The sequence below is a fragment of the Oncorhynchus kisutch genome, linkage group LG19 (assembly GCF_002021735.2).
Source record: "Oncorhynchus kisutch isolate 150728-3 linkage group LG19, Okis_V2, whole genome shotgun sequence".
NCBI lineage: Eukaryota > Metazoa > Chordata > Actinopteri > Salmoniformes > Salmonidae > Oncorhynchus > Oncorhynchus kisutch.
Genome location: NC_034192.2, coordinates 21,278,384 through 21,303,221, shown reverse-complemented (window position 1 = coordinate 21,303,221; position 24,838 = coordinate 21,278,384). Strand labels below are relative to the sequence as shown.

The following is a 24,838-nucleotide window of genomic DNA, read 5'->3' as shown; positions in this document are numbered from 1 at the left end:
TGACTTTAAAGCAGAGGTGTCAAACTCATTCCACCGAGGGACGAGTGTGGGTTTTTTGTTTTTTCCTTTGAATTAAGACCTAGACAACCAGGGGAGGGGAGTTCCTTACTAATTAGTGACCTTAATTCATCAATCAAGTACAAGGGTGGAGCGAAAACCCGCAGACAGTCGGCCCTTCCTGGAATGAGTTTGAACCCTGCGTTTTTACTCACCAAAGTAACAACTCAGTGTGGTCAAACTTAGCTGCAGTGACTACTTCTAGCTAGCATGAGGACAAAAATTACAGTTTTAAACAAGCCTGATGGTAGAGTCGGTATCTCCTGGCAGCTCTGACTTCTCCTGCACCACCAGCAGACTTGCTTGTGGATCAAAAGAAAAGTGGAAAATCTGCCTGCTCTAATTGCTTAGTACCTCACCTGTTCTTAGTTGTTTTTCATCCTCCAATTTGTTTGGTCAACTTTTCATCCTGTTCTCTTTTGAAGTAGGCTACCAGCGTTTTCCAACCCTGGCTTAGTACTAGCGCGGTACAGTAGTTGACTGACTGTGCTGCTGTGATCATTTCCATCTGCTGGAGCCTTCTTCCGATCACTGTCTTATTGTTCACTCTTCCCCTCGTCTCCTGTACCCAACGCCGCCTCTGGATTATTGCCTCTGGAATCTATCAACTTTGGATTTACCTCACTATATCGCTATTGGATTAGCTGACTCTCCCTCGGCTGTTGGAATATCCTCTCCCTCTGAAGTGCCCCTTCTTGGCCCTTCTTTGGTAGCTAACTTAGCCGTCAATCGGTAAGTCTCTGCTCTCTCTACTTTATATCTGTTGCCATTTTTTTGTGTTCTGTGGTTCTGCCCCTGTAGACTAGTTGGTGTTATTCTCTGGCGTACTACTTAGCTATATCACAAAAGTGAGTACACCACTCACATTTTTGTAAATATTTTTGTATATCTTTTCGTGTGACAACACTTGTATAACATTGTAAATTTGCTGTCCCCTCAAAATAACTCAACACACAGCCATTAATGTCTAAACCGCTAGCAACAAAAGTGAGTACACCCCTAAGTGAAAATGTCCAAATTGGGCCCAAAGTGTCAATATTGTGTGTGGCCACCATCATTTTCCAGCACTGCCTTAACCCTCTTGGGCATGGAGTTCACCAGAGCTTCACAGGTTGCCACTGGAGTCCTCTTCCACTCCTCCATGATGACATCACGGAGCTGGTGGATGTTAGAGACCTTGCACTCCTCCACCTTCCGTTTGAGGTTGCTCCACAGATGCTCAATAGGGTTTAGGTCTGGAGACATGCTTGGCCAGTCCATTACCTTTACCCTCAGCTTCTTTAGCAAGGCAGTGGTCATCTTGGAGGTGTGTTTGGGGTCGTTATCATGTTGGAATACTGCCCTGCGGCCCAGTCTCCAAAGGGAGGGGATCATGCTCTGCTTCAGTATGTCTCAGTACGTTGGCATTCATGGTTCCCTCAATGAACTGTAGTTCTTGTGCATCATCTTTAGAAGAGTGTTGAATGTTGAACTTCCAGTGACCAGTCAGTATGAGGGAGTGTGAGAGCGATGACACCAAATTTAACACACCTGCTCCCCATTTACACCTGAGACCTTGTAACACTAATGAGTCACATGACACCGGGGAGGGAAAATGGCAAATTGGGCCCAATTTGGACATTTTCACTTAGGGGTGTACCGTAATTTCCGGACTATAAGCCGCTACTTTATTCCCACGCTTTGAACCTCGCGGTTTATACAATGACGCGGCTAATTTATGGATTTTTCCTGCTTTCACAAGATTCATGCCGCCAAAAAACTGAGCACCGTCACATAATGTGACGTAAATCGAGCGCGCTCAAACTTCCCATCATTCTGATTACAAGAACTACAGTGTCAGTAATTTTATCACCCTCATCATGGCAAAGACACAGAGAAATGCATATGATGAAGCTTTCAAGTTGAAGGTGATCGATCTGGCTGTTGGAAAAGAAAAATAGAGATGCTGCACGGGAGCTTGGCCTTAATGAGTCGATGATAAGACGTTGGAAACAGCAGCGTGAGGAACTGACTCAGTGCAAAAAAACAACAAAAGCTTTCAGAGGGAAGAAAAGCAGATGGCCCAAAGTATTTGCAGCCACTCGACATCAGTGTAAATCGTGCATTTAAGGTGGCGCTCCGTGTTCAGTGGGAGGCTTGGATGACAAGTGGGGAGAAATCCTTCACTAAACGGGCCGCATGCTAAGAGCAACTTATGGTCAAGTCTGCCAGTGGGTCCTGACAGCGTGGAGCATTGTCAAAAAATCCACTATCATCAACGGGTTTCGAAAGGCTGGACTGCTGCGTGTTGAAGGGGCAGCATGAGCTCAGCGGGGAATTTGCCACCGGATGAAAGTGACGAGAGCGACAATGAAAACGATCCAACATCGGATGAAGCAATTCTGAGGCTATTCAACTCTGACACCGAAGGAGATGACTTCAGTGGTTTCATTGCACAGGAGGAGGAAGATAGTGACCAATGACTTTCTTGGTAGGCTACTGTTAACTGCTATTTTTTTATTTTTGTTACAAGCCGTGTTTCGTTAAAGCCTATTTATTTTGATGACTTCAGTGGTTTCATTGCACAGGAGGAGGAAGATAGTGACCAATGACTTTCTTGGTAGGCTACTGTTTACTGCTATTTTTTTTATATTTTTGTTACAAGCCGTGTTTCGTTAAAGCCTATTTATTTTTGTTACAAGACATGTCTCGTTTAAAGGTTGTGTAAAGTTCATTTGTTTCAATGTACCGGTAGGCACCTGCGGCTTATAGACATGTGCGGCTTATTTATGTACAAAATACATATTTTTTTATAATTCAGTGGGTGCGGTTTATATTCAGGTGCGCTTAATAGTCCAGAAATTACAGTACTCACTTTTGTTGCCAGCGGTTTAGACATTAATGGCTGTGTGTTGAGTTATTTTGAGGGGACAGCAAATTTACACTGTTATACAAGCTGTACACTCACTACTTTACATTGTAGCAAAGTGTCATTTCTTCAGTGTTGTCTCATGAAAAGATATACTCAAATATTTACAAAAATGTGAGGGGTGTACTCAATTTTGTGATATACTGTATGTCAACCCTGGTGGTTGGCTAGCTAGGCTAGTTAACTGTCTAGGCTATCTAGCAGGCTAAAATAACAAACTTCAGCTGGCATGCTTGTTGGCTAAGATAACTGCATGTACTGGTAACATTATTTAATAACTGGTTAGATGGCATTTCGTTTCTCAAACTTTGGCTGTCAGCTAAGTGTTGTTAGCAACTGGTTGATTTACACAATCAAGTAGTGCTACAATTCGCAGGGGAGTAGGGTTAACATTAGCAGGCTAGTTGGCTAGCAACCTTTGTTTAATTTGAAGTTATTTCTGTTGGAGTTTACATTATAGGGAAAAGGCTGGCTGATAGGCTATTTTTGCGGAGCGTCCTCGGCAAAAACTTTTTACAGCATGACATTGACATTCCTTCAGAATTCTGATCGGTTTTAAGTTCCTTTTAGGAAATGTTCTGTTAAAGTAATACACGCTATGTGCTAGCTGGACTCTTTCTCTCTTCTCTATCTCCCTCACCTGATAGTTCTGCACCACTTTCCTCAGCCTCTTCCCCAGCATGCTACTGGACATCTCGTCGTCCCAGACCTCCCCCAGAGCTCTGTGAGGACCAAAAAATTCTGCGTCCCCGACTGTTCCACTAAGCTCCCCCCGACGACGACCCCCAAACAGGGTCTCCATGGCCCGCCTGAAGGGGCGCGGCAAGAGCCAGGCGAAGAATCCCGAAGACTCTCGCTCTCTCTTGGGGTGTTTGGGGTGTGTCTCCTTAGCTGTGACTTCCTGTGTGTGGTTTGGGGAGGAGAGGACTGGGATTGGACGGTGGGCGTTGCCAGGGACGATGCCGGGGAGCTTCTGGGGGTCGAGGTACATGGGCTTGGCCCCACCTCTCAGCACCTGTGGAAGAAGAAGATTACATGAAATAGAAGAATGGATAGATTCTATTGTATGATACAGTGTGAGGATTCATGAGCCTATGGCTATGAGTATGTCCGATGGGTTTAAAAGTAGTGCACTAAATTGGGAATAGGCCATTTCGGACATGCTCATGTTCTGCTGATGATGCTCCGTGACCACTCTAGACAGACAAACAGACCTTGATGATGGAGTGTGCCCGGGGCTGGGCACGGGTCCGTGCCCGCACCCCGAAGATAGCATCGGTGACGGGTACGCTGTTCTCGGCGCAGAGGGCATAGAGCATTGCCATGGAGATGCAGAAGAGGCCCATACACAGCGCCCCGCGACGAGCCCGACGACGTAGACGCCACAGCAAGCTGACGCGGTCCATCGCTGCCCCGGGGTACTGGAGAGGTGGTTGGGTGGATGTAGAAGGGGGAGGAAGAGGTGGAGAGGATGCAGGGGGTTCGATGGAGAGAGGGGGAGAGGTAAGAGAGAAACGGGTGCCGAAGGAGGGGTAGAGAGGAGGGGTGAGAAAGTGAGGAATTGAGGGTTGGAAAGAGAACGGCAAAGAGGTAGGGAGAGAGGAGAGAAGGGGGAGAGGGTGGGGGGTTAAAGTGATGAGACGACAGTATGAGCCTTCCGACGACAAATTGCTTACTTTCAACATCCCATGGCAACGCGAACAAGACAATACTGTATCACAGGAGGATAACATTGATCAGACAAGCAGAAATACAACTACAGAATGCTGTATCTACATGGACAAAATGCATATTTTGATGACTCACCCCTTTTCACCCACAGTATGCTGTATATTCACACTGTATGGGAAAACACATTTGGAACTCTCTGTTTTCATCTACAGTACAAGAGTGGGCCTGCCCTTTCTACACAGTGCTGACAGACATGTTTTCTGTTAAATCCTGTGAGTTAGGTTGATACAGAAAAGAGGGATGAGAGAGGAAAGAAGGGTCAGAATAGAAAGGAGGATAACAATGAGGTGCAGCGATGAAAGAAATAGAGCCTCGTCACTAAGACTGCCTATAGCCAATCGGGCCAAGCGAAGGATGGACACTGGAGAGGGAGGGAGTGGAGGTAGTAGAGGCTGTTCTACAGAGAGATGCGGGTTGAAGGAAGGAGGGAGAGAGAGGGAATGGCCAGTGAGGAAAAGAGAAAGAGCTTGATTCAGACAGACCTATGAAAAAAATCTGAGATGAGATGGGAATGATGGGGGGAGAGAGTAAGGGCAAGACAGTAACAAAGAGAGAATACAGTCAGAGAGATGGGGGGAGGGGTAGGTGTGAGTTGACCTTTAAACAAGTGAAGAAGCTGGACTGGACCCAGAGAAGGAGGAAAACCGCATTTCACTCTCTGAAAGACAGGACAGAGGGGGAGAGAGGGGCTGCATACTGATTCAAGATGGTGTTTGATGCCACATTTTCCGGGGGAGAGACTGCCCGGAGGCTACTCCAGCTCTGGCAGGACTCCCGCAGTGAGGCAACTGCACATGGGGACAAAGATCGTACATTTGGAGAAATGTCCTCTGGTCTGATGAAACAAAAATAGAACTGTTTGGCCATAATGACCATCGTTATGTTTGGAGGAAAAAGGGGGATGCTTGCAATCTGAAGATCACCATCCCAACCGTGAAGCACGGGGGTGGCAGCATCATGTTGTGGGGGTGCTTTGCTGCAGGAGGGACTGGTGCACATCACAAAATAGATGGCATCATGAAAGAGGAAAATTATGTGCACATATTGAAGCAACATCTCAAGACATGTCAGGAAGTTAAAGCTCAGTCACAAATGGGTCTTCCAAATGGACAATGACCCCAAGTATACTTCCATAAAATGGCTTAAGGGCAACAAAGTTAAGGCATTGGAGTGGCCATCACAAAGCCCTGAAAATGCGTATGCGAGCAAGGAGGCCTACAAACCAGTTACACCAGCTTTGTCAGAAGGAATGGGCCAAAATTTACCCAACGTATTGTGGGAAGCTTGTGGAAGGCTACCTTAAATGTTTGACCCATGTTAAACAATTATAGCCAATGCTACCAAATACTAATTGAGTGTATGCAAACTTCTGACCAACTGGGAATGTGATGAAAGAAATAAAAGTTGAATAAATCATTCTCTCTACTCTCTCTCTCTACTATTTTTATGACATTTCACATTCTTAAAATAAAGTGGTGGTCCTACCTGACCTAAACCAGGTAATTTTTACTAGGATTAAATGGCAGGAATTGTGAAACACTGAGTTTAAATGTATTTGGCTAAAGTGTATTTAAACTTCCAACTTCAACTGTATATAATGTTTTACTATTTCTCTATTTTATATTTTTATTTTAAGTATTTAGATAATTTTTGTATAATGAAAAGAGCTTTACAAATGTAATTTATTATATTTATTGAATTAGCTTTTTTGAATAGTGCTGCTGAACATTTTATTAAAGAGACGATGTTGCAGTAGCCCTGTTTAAACTCTACGAGGCTGTTTCTTGAACTCATCTAATGTAAATCTGATCTTTCATCAGAGAGAGCGAGAGGGAGAAGGAAAGAGTGAGGGAGAAAGAACGAGAGAGACAGAGAGCTGAGGGGACGAATGGTTGTTGTTACTCGGTCAAATCTGGACTAGACTTTAGAGAGAAAATCCCACACACGATCAGAATAGCATTCGATTTTTGACAAGCACACACACACACTCACACATTTAATGGCACCAGAGGAGAGGCTGGTTGGAAAGCAATTCTGAGAATCTGGATTAGTATGGACACAAGCGTCTCAGAGAAAATCATTGGCAAAACTGCAGCCCTGCATAAATCAATCTGAGTTAGAGTATATATATATGAGAGAGAGAGAGACAGGGAGAGACTAATTAAAGAGTTAATGAAATGGGAGCAGGTGGAGATCGATGGTGAGCCTTTAACATTGTGTGTTTGTACCATCATGGAACTTCCTGCTTGCTTGTTATCTTACACAGACACATTGGCTGAGCTAAAGCTACATGGAACTGTAGGGAACCTTTGAAATCAATATGTTCATGTTACATGATTTATCTGCTGTAGTGAACAGGCACCCTTGCCCAGAGCAAAGCCACAGGCTTAGTAGGCCTGCATCACAAATTGCACCATATGGGCCGAGCTCAAAAGTAGTGCACTAAATAGGGGATAGTGTGTAATTTGGGATGCAGGTCCAGTAGCTAATAGTGGTCACACTCTCTCAGCCATCCTCACATTCACAATGTACAATGTACATCCAGTGTATAGGCCTACTCCAGCCATCCCACTGGCCTGGTAACACAGCTACAGGCTTAATGGCTATAGCTGTGTAATGGCTTCCTATTCTCTACAGTGCTTTAAAAATGGCACAAGGAAGCGAAATGGCACAAAGAAGACAAAGGTTTAGCTAACAATGCTTCATAAGAAAAATCTAAACAGAAACGAGATGTAGTGACGGAGAGAGAAAGTAGAGCAGGACCAGACAGAGAGAAAGAGAGAATACAGTCTGAGAGATGGGGGAGTGGTAGCTGTGAGTTGGCCTTTAACACTAGAACCGCCTGGGCTTTCAGCCAATAAGTACCCGCTAGAGAATGTTGAGAACTTTGCCAGGCGTCCCCTTTAGCATATGCATCAGATGCATATCAACCCGCAAGGTACAGCAAACATAAGCACCAGCACTTGATAAATAGTGCATAAACTATCATAAAGGATTAATTGGATGAAGAAATATTTGTGGAAATCTATACATTTAAAAAATGAACAACAAAGGTTGTTTGTTTAGATAGAGTCAATGATATGTTTTGTATAATTCTACAAAGTCCTAGAATAAATGCAGGCCTATATCCTTTTTTCGTTTTCCCATACAATAAAAACATTACAGTGTAATCCATTTGATCAACTTTATTTGTAGATTTGATTAGTAATATAGTTATAGTAATTAAAAAAGCCCAGTTACAGTTTCTTTTGACAAAGTAGAAACTGAAAAGATATTAATAATATAACCAGCCAGGTCACAGGTGAAATTATTTGCTTTATTCCTAAACAAAAGCACCTGGACAATTGTAAAGGATGAATTGCATAAATAAATATTAGTGGGAAAATATTAATGGCAAGATATAACAACTGGCATTTGTTGATTGTATGGGATAATTGTGCCCTTATACCAGTGCCTTTACGCATTAATCGATCTCGTCTTCTCTTTATGCTTGGGTCCACAGTCAGCACACAGCTTTGGGGCTTTGTGTGAGCAAGCCCTACAAACAAATCATTTGCACTGCACACAGGTTTCATAGGCCTTTTTTCCTGTATACCTGCCACAGGTGTTGCATAATTTCTCTGAAGGTCCATCCCATACCCATCAGACCAAAATGACTCCACATCCATGCTCTTTCATCTGTTTACAACGTCGATTTCAAGCTCAATATCTGATCCTCCATCCGACTCCAACTCATCTAAATTCTGCAGCATTTAGTTTGGCTTGTCATTGTGAACTACACACATAGTGTTGTACTCAGTGTCTTATTTGGCTCTCTGAGGGGATTTTTTTTTACCATTTCTAGCCTTTCATTATAAAATAATTAGACCGCCCACAATGCCCACAATTCTTCATTATTACACTATTGTTCTAAATGTATTTATTTATAGGGGACAATGCACATTAATCAACATCAATTTACAATAATGCAACATCCATGTAAATGTGCCGGGGTTAGCCAAAAGCTAATTTGCACCAATAGCCCCTGGGCAGGTAACGGCAATTACACAGCCACAATACAAATACTCACCAAAGCAATACAAAAACATTACATCCAATAATATATCATTCTAACAACAATTTATTCATAATAAAAACATATATCATCAGCTGTTGTCTTACCTATGAGGAACCACAGATGACATGTGTATATGTTTGGATGGATTTGAGCCATGTTTTCAATTTACATTTAAAAGTACAATAATCAGTGCAGCTTCTCAAGTCCATGGGCATTGCATTCCAGTATATTGTAGTTCTAACAGAGAAGGCCGATTGACCGATTTTACTGTGTTGAAAAGGGACAACACAATCCCCTCTAGTTGCTGCACTTGTTATCCTGGAGGGGCTTTCCATGAGCATGCTATGCCGGCATAGGGGTGGAGGGGTAAGACCATGCAAGATCCTAAAGACAAAGCTTGCATCTACATACTGCTTAAAGCTATCCAGATGATATCAATTATTTTTTTGTGAATGATGTGACAATGGTGGTAACTGTTTGGTTTGTTTGTAGAGTGATTCAATGGGTTTCAGAGTAGTAGCTCCTGCTTGTGACCAGCATGTGAGGCAATATCTCAGACATAAGAAGATCATAACATGCATCCCAGCGGAAGGTAAGGTCTTATAAACCAAAAGTTGGATGGCCTAAACTTGACAATGTTAACCACCTTCTTCACCCGTTTCTTCAATGTCAAGTTGGAGTCCAAAATTATGCAGAGATACTTGAAGTTAGACACAACTTTCAGATTCTCCCAATTAACAAGAACAGCTGGTTGCGAAGAATCAATTGATTTCTTAGAGAAGTACATACACTCAGTCTTATCGATATTTAAATGCAGGCAAGAATCAGTCATCCATTTAGAAATGTGTACCATAATGTAGCTTCATTTAACTTGTTAACAACTTGTTGCCTATTTTTTGAGTGAACATACATTTTGAGTGTATCGTCTGCATACATCTGCATGTAAAATCAAATTGTTTTTGTCACATACACATGGTTAGCAGATGTAATTGCGAGTGTAGCGAAATGCTTGTGCTTCTAGTTCCAATAGTGCAGCAATATCTAACAAGTATTGTCTAACAATTCCACAACAGATACCTAATACACACAAATCTAAGTAAAGGAATGGAATAAGAATATATAAATATATGTATGAGCAATAACAGAGCAGCATAGGCTAAGATGCAATAAATGGTATAGAATACAGTATATACTGTACATATGAGGTGAGTAATGCAAGATATGCCAACAATATTAAAGTGGCATTATTAAAGTGTCCAATGATTTCAAGTCAAATCAAATGTTATTACTCACATGCGCCGAATACAACAGGTGTACTTTACTTACGAGCCCCTAACCAACAATGCAGTTTAAGAATAAGAAATACAAGTAACAAGTAATTAAAGAGCAGCAGCAAAATAACAATAGCGAGACAATATACAGGGGGGTACCAGTACAGAGTCAATGTGCGGGGGCACCGGTTAGTTGAGGTAATATGCACATATGGGTAGAGTTATTAAAGTGACTATGAATAGATGATAACTGGCCTCCTGGGTGGCGCAGTAGTCTAGGGCACTGCATCGCAGTGTGCCACCAGAGACTCTGGGTTCAAGCCCACACTCTGTCGCAGCCGGCTGCGACCGGGAGGTCCATGGGGCGAAGCACAATTGGCCTAGCGTCGCCCGGGTTAGGGAGGGTTTGGCCGGTAGGGATATCCTTGTCTCATCGCGCACTAGCGACTCCTGTGGCAGGCCGCAGTGCACGCTAACCAGGTCGCCAGGTGCACAGTGTTTCCTCTGACACAATGGTGCTGCTGGCTTCCGGGTTGGATGTGCGCTGTGTTAAGAAGCAGGGTTGTGTTTCGGAGGACGCATGGCTTTCAACCTTCGTCTCTTGTTGTAGCGATGAGACAACATAGTAACTACTACAATTGGATACCATGAAATTGGGGAGAAAAGGGGGTAAAATTACAAATATAAATAATAGATGATAACAACAAAGAGTAGCAGCAGTGTAAAAGGGGGGTGGGGGGCAATGCAAATAGTCTGGGTAGCCATTTGATTAGGTGTTCAGGAGTCTAATGGCTTGGGGGTAGAAGCTGTTTAGAAGCTTCTTGGACCTAGACTTGGTGCTCCGGTACCGCTTGGTGTGTTTGAACCATGTTAGTTTGTTGGTGATGTGGACACCAAGGAACTTGAAGCTCTCAAACTGCTCCACTGCAGCACCGTTGATGGTAATGGGGGCGTGCTCATTCCTCTTTTTCCTGTAGTCCACAATCATATCCTTTGTCTTGATCACATTGAGGGAGAGGTTGTTGTCCTGACAGCACATGGCCAGGTCTCTGACCTCCTCCTTATAGGCTGTCTCGTCATTGTCGGTGATCAGGCCACTGTTGTGTCATCGGCAAACTTAATGATGGTGTTGGAGTCGTGCCTGGCCGTGCAGTCATGAGTGAACAGGGAGTACAGGAGGGGACTGAGCACACACCCCTGTTGGGCCCCTGTGATGAGGATCAGTGTGGCTGATGTGTTGTTACCTACCCTTACCACCTGGGGGCACCCCGTCAGGAAGTTTAGTTGCAGAGGGAGATGTTTAGTCCCAGGGTCCTTAGCTTAGTGATGAGCTTTGAGGGCACTATGGTGTTGAACGCTGAGCTGTAGTCAATGAATAGCATTCTCACATACAGTTAAAGTCGGAAGTCTACATTCACTTAGGTTGAAGTCATTAAAACTTGTTTTTCAACCACTCCACAAATTTCTTGTAAACAAACTATAGTTTTGGCATGTCGGTTTGGACATCTACTTTGTGCATGACACAAGTAATTCCAACAATTGTTTACAGACAGATTATTCCACATATAACTCACTGTATCACAATTCCAGTGGGTCAGAAGTTTACGTACACTAAGTTGACTGTGCCTTTAAACAGCTCGGAAAATTCCTAAAAATTATGTCATGGCTTTAGAAACTTCTGATGCATAGAGTAAAGTTGATAGAGGAAGTGGCCCGGTTGGCTGGCCATGGCGGAAGGAATATGTGGCTGGATAATTTTCTAGCTGGGAACTGACTGATTTTCATGACACCCACTTGGATATTACTTTTCACATCAAAGCAATGTTTTTTCTTTCTCATTCCGGGAGCACCCGATGACATCTTTATTTTATTTAGTTTAATCTGACTGAGATTAGTGGCAACGCTAGCTAATACATCACAATCAAATTGGCTGGCTTGCGGGAGCTGGCTTGACACATTTGACTGTTTACTATCTGGCTGGCTAGCTAACACAATTTTTTGTATGTATAGTTACATGACAACAAGATTAATGCTTAACTCCAGGAGCACCCAGGGATATCTGTATTACATCTGTACTTGGCTGTGAAGATTTCAGACAACAGGAACATTGGGCTGACTTGCTAGCATGGCTAGCTACGCTCAAGCACTGACTGGGCTATTTGAATGTGGCGGTGGATTTAGCTAGGCACTTCTCCACCATTTCTAGCGGCTAGCTAGCTGAGATATAGCTTGACATATGGACAACTACCTAGCTAGCTACATCTAAAATCGACTGAATGAAGATCTGAAGACCTGTATCCATGTATGTAACATTGGCTGACTGACTAGCTTAGCTGGTACTAGTAACACATTTTAAATATCTAACGTGAGTTTGTTTTTGTTTGTACTAAATTGGCATTAGCTATTTATTTAACGTTACCTTCCTAAAGACTAACGTTATTTGCTAATGCTACAATCTCAGAGTTTGACTCGGGTTACTTTCTTGTTTGCATTTGCTTTCATGTGACTGTAATGCCTTTATTTGTTTGAGTGGGTGTTTGGATATATTTAGCTTTCGCCTCTACGGAGATTCATTGACGTTGGAATATTTTGGCATTCGTGTTTGTGTGGTGCATTCCCTGCTGTAGTCCTTGTGGTCGCACTGCGCCTGAGTATCATATTTTACTACCTGTGGATGCAGTTGCGCGGTGCGGCTTTGGGAGCGTGGAACGCACCCCTAACACAACCCATGGGCCGAAGTCTTGACCAACAGAAACATTTTATTTGGCTATTTGCGGTTGTTAAAGCCAATGAAGGATGTAACTGATTGACTATTGAGTGAACTGTCAAAATCTGAGTTTATACAATTTAAAACTGTTGTTGTAAATCATTCTGTTAATAATTGGGAGCCCTCGTGTCAGGTAAGTTAAGTGACAGGTAGTTAACCGGGAGTTTGACTCTATTTGGGGAACCCTGCGATGAGCCTTAGAGACGAGCATAGGACAGTGTTATTTTGTTCTGTGTTTATTTTGTTGTGCTATTTTGAGGGTTTTATGTCAGGGGGTAGGGGGAAGTTGTTTGCCTTCATTAACTATTTGATTGTTACATATTCTACTTCAACAGTATTTTGCCTAACTGTTCAGTACATGCTTTTTCCTTTGTCACAAGATATGATCGGTGGTCTTATACAGGGTGTTCATGTCTATTCCAGTTTTTAGTAATCTCAATTTTTAATGACTGAAAATTCAGATATTGGGGTGGGAGTTGGGGGGTCAGCTATTAGGTTTACAAGCTGGAACGTCAAGGCAATGAAGGGCCCGGTTAAACGGGCTAGAGTATTTGCTCATCTTAAGAATGTAAAAACTGATATTGCATTCTTAGAAGAAACACATCTGTGTGCAGCAGATCATGGTAGACTCCGTAAAGCTTGGGTAGGGCAAATATTCCATTAAAAATCCAATGCTAAGGCAAGGGGAACAGCAATACTTATTCATAAGAAAGTACAATTTACCACTGCTGACATCTCGGATCCACAGGGGCATTTTGTTTTGGTATCTGGTTCTCTTTCACACTTCTGTTTTGCTTGTAAATGTTTATGCTCCCAATCGGGATGATGTTGATTTTATTAACAAACGTGTTTATTTGCTGCCCAATCTCAACTCACACTATTAAATTTTTGGAGGGGACTTGAATTGTGTGATAAACCCAGTCTTGGACCGCTCAAACCCTAGATCATTATCTCCTTCAAAAATGTCCAGCACTTTGTCTGCATTTATGAGCCAGGTCAGCCTGGAGAATGTGTAGATCCATGGATTCCTTTTTCCCAGTAACAAAATAATTAGCTTTCTTTTCACATGTATACCACTCCTATTCTAGAATAGACTATAAGGGCACAATGCGAGACCCAGGTTCAGACACGGGAGGCAGATGGTTTAAGTTTTGATATTTATTTAACAATCCAAAAGGGGTAGGCAAGAGAATGGTTGTGGACAGGCAAAAGGTCAAAACCAGTTCAGAGTCCAGGTACAGAGTGGCAGGCAGGCTCGAGGTCAGGGCAGTCAGAATGGTCCGGCAGGCGAGTCCAGAAAACAGGCAAGGGTCAAAAACCGGGAGGACTAGCAAGAGAGAATAGAAGCAAGAGTATAGGAGAAAACACTGGTTGACTTGAAAAACATACAAGACGAACTGGCACAGAGAGACAGGAAACACAGGGATAATAAGTGACACCTGGAAGGGGTGGAGACCATCACAAGACAGGTGAAACAGATCAGGGTGTGACAGTGCCCCCCCTGTAGGGGCACCACCTGGCGTCCTACCTGGGCGCATACCTGGTTGACCGGGGTGTCGGCGGTGGAAGTCGGTGATGAGGGCTGGATCCAGGATGTCTCTAGTGGGAACCCAGCACCTCTCCTCCGGGCCGTAACCCTCCCAGTCAACCAGATACTGGAAACCCCTGCCCAGTGGTCAAACACCCAGGAGACGTTTCACCGTGTATGCCGGATGGCCATCAATGACACGGGGAGGGGGGCCTGGGGACAGAAAACAAAGGACTGTGAGACATGGGCTAGACATATGGAACGTAGGGTGAATACGGAGGGTACGGGGTAAAAAGAGATGGACAGCAGTGGAACTAAGGACTCTAGAGATGGGAAACAGACCAATAATACGAGGGGACAATTTACAGGGACTCTACCAGAAGGGGCAGGTCCAGGGTGGGCAGCCATACGGACAGCCAATCCGGTAATGGGAGCTGGAGTCCGGTGGCCGTCCACTTGTTGACGATACCTGGAATTGGTCTTGAGAAGTGCTACCCGAGCAATTCTCCAGGTACGTCGACAGTGGCAGACGAACGTCTGGGCCAAGGGTACATAGACTTCCAATTCTTGTCCTGGAAAAAGTGTAGGTTGCTACCCAATGGAATACTCAAAAGGGGGGAGTCCCGTGGCTGAACAGGGAAGGCTGTTCCCGGGCATACTTCACCCAGACCAGCTGTCGGCTCCAGGTAGTGACAGGTCAGCCTGGAGGAATGAGCCCATTCCAGGAGCCGGGACCGGACAGAGTTAGGGACAAACAGCAGGTTAGCTGGTCCCCCTTCAGGTCCAGGCTGGGAATGTTGTGCCTTGTGAACCAGGGTCTCAATACCCCAACCCGCTGAGGCTGCAAGGCATGAGGTAGGGAGAATGGTTTCGGAGACTGAGGGTTTGGCAGAGGAACTGTATAGGCAGGAGAGGGCATCAGGCTTCACATTCTTGGACCCTGGGCAGTAGGAAATTGTGAAGTTAAATCTTGTAAACAAGAGAGCCCAACGGGCCTGCCTGGAGTTAAGGCGCTTTGCTGTACGGAGATATTCAACATTTGTATGGTCGGTCCAGACCAGGAATGGCTGTTCTGCTCCTTCCAACCAGTGCCTCCACTCTTCCAATGCCATCTTGACCGCCAGGAGTTCTCAGTTGCCTACATCGTAGTTCCTCTCTGCAGGATTGAGACGATGGGACAGGGAGGCACAGGGATGAAGCTTTTGGTCCTGGGTAGATCATTGGGACAGGATGGCCCCCACTCCAACATCAGAAGCATCAACCTCTACCACAAATTGACAGGACGGATAAGGATGGGTGCTGTGGTGAACCGATCCTTCAGATCCAAAAAGGCTCTGGAACTTCTTTAGGATAGGGGGCAGCATTTGGAATTTTGGATGAAAAGTGTGCCCAAATTAACCTCTGATCTACACATCCCGGATCCGGGAGCGTAATCATCGCCTCAAACTAATTAGCATAACGCAGCGGACATAAATCTTCCTACAAAATCTTCCTATTCATGAAAATCACAAATGAAATATATTGCGACACAGCTTAGCCTTTTGTTAATCACACTGACATCTCAGATTTTCAAAATATGCTTTACAGCCAACGCTAGACAAGCATTTGTGTAAGTTTATCATGCTATGCTAAGTTGATCATGCTATGCTAGGCTCTGCTGGCAGCAGGTAACATTTTCACGAAAATAAGAAAAGCAATCAAATTAAATCGTTTTACCTTTGAAGAACTTCAGATGTTTTCACTCAGGAGACTCCCAGTTAGATAGCAAATGTTCCTTTTTTCCCAAAATATTATTTTTGTAGGCGAAATAGCTCCCCGTTTGTTCGTCACATTTGGCTGAGAAATCGACCGGAAAATGCGGTCACTGCAACTCCAAACTTTTTTCCAAATTAGCTCCATAATATCGACAGAAACATGGCAAACGTTGTTTAGAATCAAACCTCAATGTAACGGCTTTCTTCCGTTGAAGGAGAGTCGGACCAAAATGCAGCGTGGTTAGTTCGATACATGTTTAATGAAAACGAATACGAACAATACAAAAACAAACGGAAAATGTGAAAACCTATACAGCCTGTCTGGTGAACACTAACACAGAGACAGGAACAATCACCCACGAAAACACTCACAGAATATGGCTGCCTAAATATGGTTCCCAATCAGAGACAACGATAATCACCTGACTCTGATTGAGAACCGCCTCAGGCAGCCCTAGACTACTTAGACACCCCACAAAACCCCTAAGACAAAAACACACCACAATAACCCATGTCACACCCTGGCCTGACCAAATAATTAAAGAAAACACAAAATACTAAGACCAAGGCGTGACACTCAAGGTGTTTTTAACATATCTATTCGATAATATATCCGTCGAGACAATTGGTTTCTCATAAGAAGCGATTGGAAAAATGGCTACCTCAGTACTTTACGCAAGATTTTCTGCGGGAGACATCATGTGACCACTTGCTAAATGTGGTCCCTTATGGCTATTCTTCAACATAAATGCGTAAAACGACGTCACAATGCTGTAGACACCTTGGGGAATACATAGAAAACGTAAGCTCATTCGTAGCTCATTCACAGCCATATAAGGAGTCATTGGCATGAGGCGGTTTCAAAAAATGTGGCACTTCCTGATTGGATTTGTATCTGGGTTTCGCCTGTAACATCAGTTCTGTTGCACTCACAGACAATATCTTTGTGTTTTCTATCCAAAAATTCAAATACTGCCCCCTAGTCGTAAGAAGTTAAACTGCCTTCTACTCAGGCCCAGAAGATAGAATGTGCATATAATTAGTCGATTTGGATAGAAGACACTCTAAAGGTTCCAGAACTATTACAATAATGTCTGTGAGTATAACATAACTGATTTGGCAGGCGAAAACCTGAGAAAAATCCATTCGGGAAGTAGGATGTTTTTTTGTTGTCTTCTATTCAATGCCATTACAGTATCCATTGACTTAGGACTCAAATTGCAGTTCCTATGCCTTCCACTAGATGTCAGTCTTTAGAAATGGTTCCAGGCTTGTATTCTAAAAAATGAGGGATAAGAGCAGTCTGAATGAGTGGACCCTGCGTGTCACAGTGCTTTTTCATGCGCGCGACCGAGAGAGTGCCTTTCTTGTTTACCTTTTATATTGACAATGTTATTGTCCGGTTGAAATATTATCGATTATTTCGGGTAAAAACAACCTGAGGATTGAATATAAATATCGTTTGACATGTTTCTATGAACTTTACGGATACAATTTGGATTTTTTTGTCTGCCTGTTGTGACTGCGTTTGAGCCTGTGGATTACTGAAGAAAACACGTGAACAAAACAGAGGTTTTAGGATATAAAGAGAGACTTTATCAAACAAAAGGAACATTTTTTGAATAAATTAATGTCTTCTGAGTGCAACCATATGAAGATCAGCAAAGGTAAGTGAATAATTTTATCTCTATTTCTGACTTGTGTAACTCTTCTTCTTGGCTGGTTACTGTTTGTAATGATTTGTCTGCTGGGCTATGTTCTCAAATAATTGTAAGGTATGCGTTCCCGTAAAGCATTTTCCAAATCTGACACCGTGGTTGGATTCACAAGAAGTTCATCTTTAAACCTATGTAAAATAGTTGTATCTTTTCTGAATTTTTAGAATGAGTATTTCTGTATTTGAATTTGGCGCTCTGCAATCTCATTGGATGTTGGCCAGGTCGGACGCTAGCGTCCCACATACCCTAGAGAGGTTAACAGCCATGCTGAACGATACCTTGGGAGAGGTGAGCCACCAGGGTGCCGTAACCCTAAATGAAATGGCGGTAGAAGTTAGCTAAACCCAGGAAACATTGCAACTGCACCCTGGATGTAGGTTGAGGCCAATCCACCACTGCTTTCACCTTTCCAGGATCCATCTGGACATTTCCCTCAGAGATGACATATCCCAGAAAGGAGATTGTAGAACGGTGGAACTCACACTTCTTGGCTTTCAAGAGCAATTGGTTCTCCCGGAGGCTCTGAAGGACCTGTCTGACATGAAGAACATGTTCTTGGGATGTTGTCAATGTAGACGAACACAAAATGGTTTAGCATGTCCCGGAGCACATCGTTTACCAGAGCCTGGAAGACAGTTGCCGTTAGGTGAATCCAATCGGCATGACCTGGTACTCAATGTTTGCTGGCTGTGTTGAATGCTGTCTTCCACTCATCTCTTTTGCGTATCTGAACCAGGTGGTAGACGTTCCGAAGGTCCAGCTTGGAAAAAATGGTGGTCCCCTGGAAAGGTTAAAAAGCCGAGGAGAGGAGTGGTAGGGGGTAACGAGTCTTAACCGTAATGTAATTTAGACCCCGGTAGTCAATGCACGGACGCAGGTTCTTGTCCTTCTTCTCCACAAAAAAAAAACCTGCGCCAGCAGGAGATGCAGACGGTCGGACGGCCCCAGTAGCCAGAGAAATCAGAGACTTGACTTAAGCCCTGAGGAGGCCGTCTCGTGGGAAGGCTGAACTGCTTTAGGGCAATGGGAATGGCAGAACGGACTCCAACCCAGGAAGGAACTTGTGGTCCAGTCAATAATGGGGTTGTGTTTTTTGAGCCAAGAAAATCCCAAAACAGGAACATGGGGAGACTCAATGAGGAGAAGCTGTATAGCCTCACTGATTTCCTGAAACCCGCAGATAAACAGGAACAGTGCTGTGGGTAACTCTACCAATGGAGCGGCCGCCCAGTGCTCTAGCGTCTGTGGGGATACCTAATTCAGAAACTAGGGTAGCGTCCATAAAGCTCTCATCTGCCCGAGAGTCAATGAGCACCCGGAGAGATTTAGACTGGTCTCCCCACAGCAGTATCACACAAAAAGGAGTGTGCTTGATGGGATTTAGAGGATTCGCAGTCTGGCTCACCAGAGTACTTGTACCTACTACAGAAATAGGTCTCTTAACTGGGCATGTGGCTATATAATGTCCCGCAGCCCCACAGTACAGACAACTGTTGGAACTTAGCCTACTTGAACGTTACCTAGGCAATAACCTAGCTCTGCCCAGATGCATAGGTTCGGAGTATCTGACTCACCGTCGCCGATGATTCTCGAGGGAGCTCGGGTGGCTTTGGATTCTCTCGGAAAAACAGCCTTCGGCGACTTCCGGATTCCTTCAGAGGTGAGCGAGCCGCAGCGGATGTACGAGTGTGACCTAGGCCAGACCTCCTCTCACTCCTGCATTCCCTTAGACGTCCATCAATTCTAATGGTGAAGGCGATGAGGGAATCGAGGTCCACCGGCAATTTCCGAGCAGCTAGCTCATCTTTCACCACCTGAGATAATCCTTGAAGAAAGTTATCGAAAAGAAACTCTGGATTCCAGGCACTCTCGGCGGCCAATGTGTGAAAGTCAACAGCGTAGTCTGCCACACTATGGGAGTCTTGATGTAATTCAAAACGTTTTCGGGCCGCCTCTCCCGGATACCGAAGAATCGAATACCTTCCTCACCTCTGCCATGAAATCCTCCAGATTATGACAAATGTCGGATCTTCGATCGGTCCGAAGGAAACGAAGATGGCTGTAGCTCTAAAATAACAGAGCACTGAGAAAGAAAACCCTGGCAGGTACCAGGATCCACAGAATTTCGCTCCAGAGGAGGTAAGCGGGGTTCTCGGGGAGCCGAGGTAGGCTGTACAAACTCAGCACTAATAGGGAAAAAGTTAGTGGGTGGTTGGGGGTTCTCAGAGGTGGCAGGCTGCCTATGAGCTAACTCCCTGATTTGCTCCATAATAGACTTAAACCCTTGGTCGTGGTGTTCCGTCAGGGAAACGAAGTCCTTCCAAAAGATCCTGCAGTAACTCCTCATGCCTCACAATGGTGGCTCCCTGCAGGGAGACAGTGTGGCGGAGCTGGTCCAAGTCTGCTGGGTCTGTCATGGCCAGTTTGTACTATAAGGGCAAAAGGCGAGACCCAGATGCAGACACGGGAGGTAGATGATTTGAGTCTTGATATTTATTAAACAATCCAAAAGGGGTAGGCAAGAGAATGGTCGTGGACAGGCAAAAGTTCAAAACCAGTTCAGGTTGAAGGGGGACAAAAATGGGGAAAATGTCTTTACATGTAATCTTTCATTCATTGTGACTATTCAGGAATATTCAGGATATTTCAAATTCACTCACTGGAAAACACAGGTTGGAAAGCAAATGGATCCTGCTGAAAAGAGAAGACTAGTTTCTCTGTAGGCTACCATGTTATCAACTTCCAAATAGACTTACAGAGCGAACAGCATTGTTTTTCAAAGTAAAACAAGAGAGCTTTTGGCTCAAGCGCAACGGCCATCGCTGATGAGTGAGCTGTACATTATTGAGTTGAGTCAATGAAACAAAAGGTTTTTTAGGACTATAATTCCCTCCTCATATTGTACAATATGTGTCTCCAAACAGCTAGGTCTGGGCTATTGATAGATTCAAGACAAGGTCGTTTTCATTGGTCTCAGATTCTCAGTTTGTCAGTGTCAAAGTATAGCCTGTCATCTCGATAATTTTATTAGGTATTAAAAAAGATTCTGCTAAAGTCTCCTCCAGTCATCTAAAATTAGGTAGAATTGTATGAAATGCTTTTATGAAGGCCAATTTTTTCCCCGGACCCTAGGCCACTAAAAATGTCCATATGTGTGTAACTTCTGCAAAGGCCTCTCTCTACTCTACTACTCCATGCCAGTACGCAAAATAGATGATAATGCATGTAATGCTTTATTATAAGAGTGCCTTTTTCTTTCATGCGTTCAAGTACCTCATAGCCATCCAGGTCACCCCCCTCTCAGGCTCACTTTTTGTTCTGGCACCTCAAATTCTGGCACCACAAATTAAGCACTGGGAAGACCTCATGATTCACAGTATCAAATGCATTTTTAAGTTCCAAAAAGACTGTGCTGACTTCACCACCTATGTCCAGGTTGGATTTAATGCACTCCAGAAAATAGCAATTGGCTGTTTCAGTAGAATGGTTAGTTCTGAATCCAAAATGCATTTGATGTATGGTGTTGCCCTGATTGAGGTGATCAGTAGGATGATCAGCCAACCATCTTTCAGCTACTTTTGATAGCACTGGAATAATGCTTACAGGTCAGTAATTATCCACCAGTGTTGGGTCACCAGATTTTAAACAGGTATCACTGCAGCAGACTTCCAAGCATTGGGGAAGAACCCATATTTCATTGACAGATTAACTAGATGTACAATAGGGGCAATAAGAGATTATTTTTCTCTCTTCAGGAAGACAGTGTCTAGAACAAATACAGTTGAAGTCAGAAGTTTACATACAGTGGGGAGAACAAGTATTTGATACACTGCCGATTTTGCAGGTTTTCCTACTCACAAAGCATGTAGAGGTCTGTAATTTTTATCATAGCTACACTTCAAATGTGAGAGACGGAGTCTAAAACAAGAATCCAGAAAATCACATTGTATGATTTGTAAGTAATTAATTAGCATTTCATTGCATGACATAAGTATTTTATACATCAGAAAACCAGAACTTAATATTTGGTACAGAAACCTTTGTTTGCAATTACAGAAATCATATGTTTCCTGTAGTTCTTGACCAGGTTTGCACACACTGCAGCAGGGATTTTGGCCCACTCCTCCATACAGACCTTCTCCAGATCCTTCAGGTTTCTGGGCTGTCGCTGGGCAATACGGACGTTCAGCTCCCTCCAAAGATTTTCTATTAGGTTCAGGTCTGGAGACTGGCTAGGCCACTCCACGACCTTGAGATGCTTCTTACGGAGCCACTCCTTAGTTGCTGTGTGTTTCGGGTCGTTGTCATGCTGGAAGACCCAGCCACGGCCAATCTTCAATGCTCTTACTGAGGGAAGGAGGTTGTTGGCCAAGATCTCGCGATACATGGCCCCATCCATCCTCCCCTCAATGCGGTGCAGTCATCCTGTCCCCTTTGCAGAAAAGCATCCCCAAAGAATGATGTTTCCACCTCCATGCATCACGGTTGGGATGGTGTTCTTCTTCCTCCAAACACAGCGAGTGGAGTTTAGACCAAAAAGCTCTATTTTTGTCTCATCAGACCACATGACCTTCTCCCATTCCTCCTCTGGATCATCCAGATGGTCATTGGCAAACTTCAGACGGGCCTGGACATGCGCTGGCTTGAGCAGGGTAACCTTGCGTGCGCTGCAGGATTTTAATCCATGACGGCGTAATGTGTTACTAATGGTTTTCTTTGAGACTGTGGTCCCAGCTCTCTTAAGGTCATTGACCAGGTCCTGCCGTGTAGTTCTGGGCTGATCCCTCACCTTCCTCATTATCATTGATGCCCCACGAGGTGAGATCTTGCATGGAGCCCCAGACCGAGGGTGATTGACTGTCATCTTGAACTTCTTCCATTTTCTAATAATTGCGCCAACAGTTGTTGCCTTCTTACCAAGCTGCTTGCCTATTGTCCTGTAGCCCATCTCAGCCTTGTGCAGGTCTACAATGTTATCCCTGATGTCCTTACACAGCTCTCTGGTCTTGGTCATTGTGTAGAGGTTGGAGTCTGTTTGATTGAGTGTGTGGACAGGTGTCTTTTATACAGGTAACGATTTCAAACAGGTGCAGTTAATACAGGTAATGAGTGGAGAACAGGAGGGCTTCTTAAAGAAAAACTAACAGGTCTGTGAGAGCCGGAATTCTTACTGGTTGGTAGGTGATCAAATACTTATGTCATGCAATAAAATGCAAATCAATTAAAATCATACAATGTGATTTTCTGGATTTTTGTTTTAGATTCCGTCTCTCACAGTTGAAGTGTACCTATGATAAAAAATTACAGACCTCTACATGCTTTGTAAGTAGGAAAACCTGCAAAATCGGCAGTGTATCAAATACTTGTTCTCCCCACTGTACACTTAGGTTGGAGTTATTAAAACTCATTTTTCAACCACTCCACAAATTTATTTTTAACAAACCATAGTTTTGGCAAGTCGGTTAGGACATCTACATTGTGCATGACACAAGTCATTTTTCCAACAATTGTCTACAATTCCAGTGGGTCAGAAGTTTACATGCACTAGGTTGACTGTGCCTTTAAACAGCTTGGAAAATTCCCGAAAAGTATGTCATGGCATTAGAAGCTTCTGATAGGCTAATTGACATAATTGGAGTCAATTGGAGGTGTGCCTGTGGATGTATTTCAAGGCCTACCTTCAAACTCAGTGCCTCTTTGCTTGACATTATGGGAAAATGAAAAGAGATGAACATACTTTGGTGTGAAATGTGCAAATCAATGCCAGAACAACAGCAAAGGACCTTGTGGAAATGCTGGAGTGCTGGAGGAAACAGGTACAAAAGTATCTATATCCACAGTAAAACAAGTCCTGTATCGACATAACCTGAAAGGCCGCTCAGCAAGGAAGAAGCCACTGCTCCAAAACCACCATAGAAAAGCCAGACTCCCGGCTTGCAACTGCACATGGGGACAAAGATCATACTTTTTGGAGAAATGTCCTCTGGTCTGATGAAACAAAAATGTAACTGTTTGGCCATAATGACCATCATTATGTTAGGAGGAAAAGGGGGAGGCTTGCAAGCCAGAGAAAACCATCCTAACCATGAAGCACGGTGGTGGCAGCATCATGTTGTGGGGGTGCTTTGCTTCAGGAAGGAGACGCACTTCACATAAATAGATGGCATCATGAGTTAGGAAAATTCCGTGGATATATTGAAGAAACATCTCAAGACATCAGTCAGGAAGTTAAAGCTTGGTCACAAATGGGTCTTCCAAATGGACAATGACCCCAAGCATACTTCCAAAGTTGTGGCAAAATGGCTTAAGGACAACAAAGTCTTGGTATTGGAGTGGCCATCACAAAGCCCTGACCTCAATCCAATAAAGAATTTGTGGGCAGAACTGAAAAAGCGTACGTGAGCAAGGAGGCCTAAAAACCTGACTCAGTTACGTCAGCTCTGTCATGAGGAATGGGACAAAATTCACCCAACTTATTGTGGGAAGCTTGTGGAACGTTTGACCCAAGTTAATCAATTTAAAGACAATGCTACCAAATACTAATTGAGTGTATATAAACTTCTGACCCACTGGGAATGTGATGAAATAAATAAAAGCTGAAATAAATCATTCTCTACTATTATTCTGACATTTCACATTCTTCAAATAAAGTGGTGATCCTAACTGACCTAAAACAGGGATTAAATGTCAGGAATTGTGAAAAACCGAGTTTAAATGTATTTGGCTAAGGTGTATGTAAACTTCCGACTTCAACTGTACATATTTTGTTCTAGAGATCCTGAAGAAGCTAATAATACTGTCCACTGCTGACGCTGAGGTTTCAGGATTTCTGAATTTTGGTTAATTATCATCCATGAGAGTGAGAATTGTGGTCTTGGTTGGAAATCTTTGAGCCAGTTCCCTGACAGAGTCCAAAAATTGTTTTGTTAACAGACATAGTGAACATACACTGCGAACCTACAAGTCAGAGGGGTTTAGGAATTTAGACACATTTTCAAACTTTGACATTATTCCCCTTTAAACCATTTAGTGAAATTGCATAATATG

The 24,838-nt window shown here is 43.7% G+C and overlaps 1 protein-coding gene across 3 annotated transcripts in view; it reads right to left on the bottom strand.

Annotated features, from left to right (window-relative positions):
* Positions 1 to 24,838, bottom strand: part of st6gal1 (ST6 beta-galactosamide alpha-2,6-sialyltranferase 1) — a 144,013-nt gene that overhangs the window by 111,639 nt on the left and 7,536 nt on the right. For all 3 annotated transcript variants that reach the window (XM_020509203.2, XM_020509202.2, XM_020509201.2), the window contains exons 3-4: positions 4,180 to 4,386; positions 3,606 to 3,980 (exon numbers count right to left, since the gene is read on the bottom strand). In XM_020509203.2, the coding sequence (XP_020364792.1) occupies positions 3,606 to 3,980; positions 4,180 to 4,386 (582 nt within the window). The remainder of the gene's footprint in view (positions 1 to 3,605; positions 3,981 to 4,179; positions 4,387 to 24,838) is intronic.